We start from the raw sequence: 6,345 nt of genomic DNA, 5'->3' as shown, positions 1-6,345 counted from the left end.
GGCTAAAGTGTATGTAAACTTCCGACTTCAACTGTATATACTGACACACACACACACACAGAGAGAGAGACAAATACTGATTATCACACACAGCTGTTTTTTTTTACTCCCCCTATATTTGATGTACATGTACCAGGCTTCAGAGTGATGGTGGAGCAGGGGGTCGTCACTAAGCGGGGGCGACAAAGAGAGGGGGAGAGAGAATCTGAAAGAGCGGGAGGGATGTGAATTTGGAATGGGGGAACGAGAGAGGAGCAGAGCACGGGGAGAGAGCAGAGCACGGGGAGAGAGGGAGAAGTGAGAGAGGATTCAACGGGGCGAGAGACCAATGAGTTGGGTGGACTGACTGCCTTACCCCAGTGAGCTAGCTAGCTGTGGATGTGAGCAGAGTGGCGTGTCTTTGGAGCAGGGATACTGCTGCTATTGATCCAAACCACCTTCATCTGTTCTGCCTGCCAGGTGTACTGCTACAGCACAGCTCTCTGAACAGAGAGGGAGAGAAACAGAGAGAGATCTACCAGTCTCCTTCCTGTGTTCCTCAAAGCTGGGTGCGTGTGTTCACCTCTACTGCCTCTGCCGAACAAGATAAGTGTGTGTGTGTGTGTATGTGTGTGGGAGCACCGACGGAAAACAACCACACACTCTCTCCGCTGAGCCTGAGAGTCTCAGAAGAGCAGCTAACAAACCAACGACCTCCAGCTCCCAGCCGTCGGGTTGAGATGACATTGTGTGTGATTTGAGCTTCACTTGAGCGTGATCTGCTTTACCTGGACCTGTGAGAGCGGTGGTCTGGTATTTCTGGACCTGTGAGAGCGGTGGTCTGGTATTAATGAATATGTGAGAGTGGTGGTCTGGTATTAATGGATATGTGAGAGCGGTGGTCTGGTATTAATGGATATGTGAGAGCGGTGGTCTGGTATTTCTGGACCTGTGAGAGCGGTGGTCTGGGTATTAATGGATATGTGAGAGCGGTGGTCTGGTATTTCTGGACCTGTGAGAGCAGTGGTCTGGGTATTAATGATATGTGAGAGCGGTGGTCTGGTATTTCTGGACCTGTGAGAGCGGTGGTCTGTGTATTAATGGATATGTGAGAGCGGTGGTCTGGTATTAATGGACATGTGAGAGCGGTGGTCTGGTATTAATGGACATGTGAGAGCGGTGGTCTGGTATTAATGGACATGTGAGAGCGGTGGTCTGGTATTAATGGACATGTGAGAGCGGTGGTCTGGTATTAATGGACATGTGAGAGCGGTGGTCTGGTATTAATGGACATGTGAGAGCGGTGGTCTGGTATTAATGGATATGTGAGAGCGGTGGTCTGGTATTTCTGGACCTGTGAGAGCGGTGGTCTGGTATTAATGGACATGTGAGAGCGGTGGTCTGGTATTAATGGACATGTGAGAGTGGTGGTCTGGTATTAATGGACCTGTGAGAGCCGTAGGAGGACGGGAGGAAATCATCTACCTGGACAGAACAACCGCTGACCCCTGGAGAGGAGGAGAGGAAGAGCAGTGATGCAGACTGCCTTCAATGTCTTAGAACAGACTGCCTCTCTAGGTCGACCTAAATGTGACTGCCTTAGATATTCACATGTAGCAGAGTAGGAGAGAAAGTGTGTGTGAGTGCTAGGGACGTGCATGTGTGATCGCGTAAGGGAGTGTTGAGGGCTTGCTGCTGGTGCTGAGAGTGACTGAGGAGAGAGGGAGGTTGGATCGGAGCAGAGAGAAAAAAGGCTTAGGGATGACTGGGTGGAACTGGAGGCTATAGCTAACCTTGGAATCATCCTTGGATGCTTGAGGGGCTTCCGCCAATACTCCACCCCAAAAAGAGGAACTAGGACTGCTGAAAGATCCGGGCTCTGTGGACCCTAAACCTGGTGCCTAGGGATAAGATGGGATCCAAGATTTGAGATCTGAACTTTTTAAGACATTGGGATGATTTCTGAGGACCCTGTGAGGGATGAGGTTGTCGGGGGTGCGAGAGCGGGCTCCCCACGCCCAGTGTGCACGGTTGGCCCCTCCCCACTATGAGCATGCAGGTGCTTCATATGGTCAGGGAGCTGGTGTCTCCCTCCCGACGCAGAGCAGCCGCCAGATACGGAGGTGTGTGTTTTTCAACTTTTATTGTCTCGTGGACAAGTATAGTGAAATGCCTTTTCTTTCTTTTGTGTGTGTGTCTGTCACTGTGCGTGTCTGTCACTGTGCGTGTCTGTCACTGTGCGTGTCTGTCACTGTGCGTGTCTGTCACTGTGCGTGTCTGTCACTGTGCGTGTCTGTCACTGTGCGTGTCTGTCACTGTGCTGTGCATTAGCTCTACTGTGTCCCTGAAAATGAATGCCATTGACTTCTTACAGATCCCTTGTGTGTCTGTGTTTGAGAGAGTTGGCTAGAGAGAAAGAGACTCCCTTGGTACTGCTGTAATGGCTCTGTTGCTATGGGGGGGGGGGGGGGGGGGTGTGTGTGTGTGTGTCTGTGTGTGTGTCCGGTGAGTGCTAAAGAATGAAGGAAGGTGCCCTGGGGTAATGGGACACTTGGTGAACCCTGACCTCTAGTCCTGTCTGCTGATTGGACCAGCTCTGTGGGGTCAGTGATGGGCTGTGGGCACTAATGATTGGCTAAAGCTTTTCACTGCCAAAGGCTCAGTCTACACTCTGAGGAGAATCACCTGGGCTCTGGGTGGAGCCGTAACACTCTGCATCCCCATTCAGGCTACTGGCTAGTGATTATATGGGTTGTGATGTGGTTTATTTTTAAACATCAACAGCCTATTTAAAGACATCGAGGCCTCAAGCATCTCCTTAACAAAGGCTGCCTCTATTCTCTTAGCCCTGTGTATCTAAACTCTATTATCTTAGCCCTGTGTATCTAAGCTCTACTCTCTTAGCCCTGTGTATCTAAGCTCTATTCTCTTAGCCCTGTGTATCTAAACTCTATTCTCTTAGCCCTGTGTATCTAAACTCTATTATCTTAGCCCTGTGTATCTAAGCTCTATTCTCTTAGCCCTGTGTATCTAAACTCTATTCTCTTAGCCCTGTGTATCTAAACTCTATTATCTTAGCCCTGTGTATCTAAACTCTATTCTCTTAGCCCTGTGAATCTAAACTCTATTATCTTAGCCCTGTGTATCTAAGCTCTATTCTCTTAGCCCTGTGTATCTAAACTCTATTCTCTTAGCCCTGTGTATCTAAGCTCTATTCTCTTAGCCCTGTGTATCTAAACTCGATTCTCTTAGCCCTGTGTATCTAAACTCTATTCTCTTAGCCCTGTGTATCTAAACTCTATTATCTTAGCCCTGTGTATCTAAGCTCTATTCTCTTAGCCCTGTGTATCTAAGCTCTATTCTCTTAGCCCTGTGTATCTAAACTCTATTCTCTTAGCCCTGTGTATCTAAACTCTATTATCTTAGCCCTGTGTATCTAAGCTCTATTCTCTTAGCCCTGTGTATCTAAACTCTATTCTCTTAGCCCTGTGTATCTAAGCTCTATTCTCTTAGCCCTGTGTATCTAAACTCTATTATCTTAGCCCTGTGTATCTAAGCTCTATTCTCTTAGCCCTGTGTATCTAAACTCTATTCTCTTAGCCCTGTGTATCTAAGCTCTATTCTCTTAGCCCTGTGTATCTAAACTCTATTCTCTTAGCCCTGTGTATCTAAACTCTATTATCTTAGCCCTGTGTATCTAAGCTCGATTCTCTTAGCCCTGTGTATCTAAACTCTATTCTCTTAGCCCTGTGTATCTAAGCTCTATTCTCTTAGCCCTGTGTATCTAAGCTCTATTCTCTTAGCCCTGTGTATCTAAGCTCTATTCTCTTAGCCCTGTGTATCGAAGCTCTACTCTCTTAGCCCTGTGTATCGAAGCTCTACTCTCTTAGCCCTGTGTATCGAAGCTCTATTCTCTTAGCCCTGTGTATCTAAGCTCTATTATCTTAGCCCTGTGTATCTAAGCTCTACTCTCTTAGCCCTGTGTATCTAAGCTCTATTCTCTTAGCCCTGTGTATCTAAGCTTTTTTACATGCCAGGGGGAGGGGAAACCGATTACACACTTCTCACCTCACTGCTTGTTAATGATGAAATCTGTGTGTGCGTGCACATGCATGTACGTTTGTGACGTGTATGAAAAAATAAATAAAATGTTAACCTTTATTTGAAGAACAAAGACTGCCTACCCCGGCCACACCGGGACGAAACTTCGCGGGCCTATGGGTCTCCCAATCACGGCCGGTTGTGATACAGCCTGGAATCGAACCAGGGTCTGTAGTGACTCTTCTAGCACTGAGATGCAGTGGCTAAGACTGCTGCGCCACTCAGGATTCCACAGAGATTTTCTTTGTGATATTTTCAGGCAAAAATGCTTGATTTTGCTGTGGCAATTCTGACATTTTGGATGGTGACGATTTTGTCCAATTTGTCATGAAATTGCCCTGACTAGCGATAAAGTTGAAGTGTGGCTTGATTTAACCATATTTGTGCGCTGATTTGTTGATATTGTGAGCCCTCTTTTTGTACTGCAGTGATGGGTCAGTGTTATGCGATTTAATATTGCGATGATTTGACTGTTTTATGCGAAAATAGCAACAACAAAAAAATGCGACCAGGTTCACGGAATCCTGAAAGAAACTGGTTTGTGTGTTTCTCAACATATTGAGCCTGATATTAACAAAAAAAATTCAATTCCCTGTGTAGAAGCATGTAATCACTGTGCTGGAGGCAGGAGCAGTGGAACAGAGCTGGTGTTGTGGAGAGTTGAGCTTCTCATCGATCTGTGATGCCCACTACAAAGGAAACATTGAGTTTAGGGCCCTCCGCCTTCCATCTCACTGCCATTTTAATCTCTGGCCATCGACCCTGCAGAGAAATTCTCAACACACACAAACCTACACAGGTGCACACAAACACTGCTATGTGCACACTTGGCTTTAGACACACACACAAACACACACCACAGAGCTGCTGAGACAGTCAGGTGCTGTCTGTCAGTGGGTTATCTCCTCCCCCAGACAGTAGCAGAAGCCTTGGTTGCTACTGTAGGTAGTGTTCTGTGGTACAGGTTCTGTCTGTCAGTGGGTTATCTCCTCCCCCAGACAGTAGCAGAAGCCTTGGTTGCTACTGTAGGTAGTGTTCTGTGGTACAGGTTCTGTCTGTCAGTGGGTTATCTCCTCCCCCAGACAGTAGCAGAAGCCTTGGTTGCTACTGTAGGTAGTGTTCTGTGGTATAGGTTCTGTCTGTCAGTGGGTTATCTCCTCCCCCAGACAGTAGCAGAAGCCTTGGTTGCTACTGTAGGTAGTGTTCTGTGGTACAGGTTCTGTCTGTCACTGAGTTATCTGCTGAGGTGTGGGGTTGGTGAGAGAGGGATGGAGAGCGAGGGGGCGCAGTGAGATGATGACATTTTCAGTCCGTCACTTCAGACTGCTGGAACACAGTATGTGTAATGTGTCCTTTGACGTATCAGCAGGGTCTTAATGAGTGGTGTAAAAATACTTTGAAGTACACTTAAGTAGGTTATCTTTACTATTTATATTTTTGACAACTTTTACTTCACTACATTCCTAAAGAAAATGCTTTTTTTCCATACATTTTCCCTGACACCCAAAAGTACTCGTTACATTTCGACAGGAAAATGGTCCAGTTCACACACTTATCAAGAGAACATCCCTGGTCGTCCCTACTGCCTCTGATCTGGCGGACTCACTAAACATGTGCTTCGTTTGTAAATTAATATCAGAGTAATTGTAGTGTACCCCTGGCTATCTGTAAATTAATTGTGCTGTCTGGTTTGCATAATATAAGGAATTTGAAATTATTAATACTTTTACTTTTGATACTGAAGTATATTTAAAACCAAATACTTTGACTTTTACTCTAGTAGTATTTTACTGGGTGACTTTCACTTTTGCTTCAGTCATTTTCTATTAACGTATCTAGTTTTACTCAAGTATGGCTTTTGAGTACCACCACTGATCTTTATCTCTCAGGATGTAGAATGTATATTATCTCTCAGGATGTAGAATGTATATTATCTCTCAGGATGTAGAATGTACAATATCTCTCAGGATGTAGAATGTACATGTCTGTATATGTAAAGTATCAGCAGGGTCTTTATCTCCCAGGATGTAGAATGTATATTATCTCTCTGGATGTAGAATGTCCTGTACTTATCAAACAAGCTAAGCGCCAGTACAGAGACAAAGTAGAATCTCAATTCAACGGCTCAGACACAAGAGGCATGTGGCAGGGTCTACAGTCAATCACGGACTACAGGAAGAAATCCAGCCCAGTCACGGACCAGGATGTCTTGCTCCCAGGCAGACTAAATAACTTTTTTGCCCGCTTTGAGGACAATACAGTGCC

At 45.9% G+C, this 6,345-nt stretch overlaps 1 protein-coding gene across 1 annotated transcript in view; it reads left to right on the top strand.

The window, feature by feature from the left end:
* Positions 1-2,002: 2,002 nt before the first annotated feature.
* LOC139378616 (USP6 N-terminal-like protein) overlaps positions 2,003-6,345 on the top strand; it is a 44,492-nt gene continuing 40,149 nt past the window's right edge. The window contains exon 1 of the mRNA XM_071120937.1: positions 2,003-2,102. Within this exon, the coding sequence (XP_070977038.1) occupies positions 2,027-2,102 (76 nt within the window). The 5' untranslated portion in view covers positions 2,003-2,026. The remainder of the gene's footprint in view (positions 2,103-6,345) is intronic.

This window comes from Oncorhynchus clarkii, chromosome 21, assembly GCF_045791955.1.
Source record: "Oncorhynchus clarkii lewisi isolate Uvic-CL-2024 chromosome 21, UVic_Ocla_1.0, whole genome shotgun sequence".
NCBI lineage: Eukaryota > Metazoa > Chordata > Actinopteri > Salmoniformes > Salmonidae > Oncorhynchus > Oncorhynchus clarkii.
Note: the sequence above shows the minus strand (reverse complement) of the source record. Positions and strands in the feature narration are given on the sequence as shown.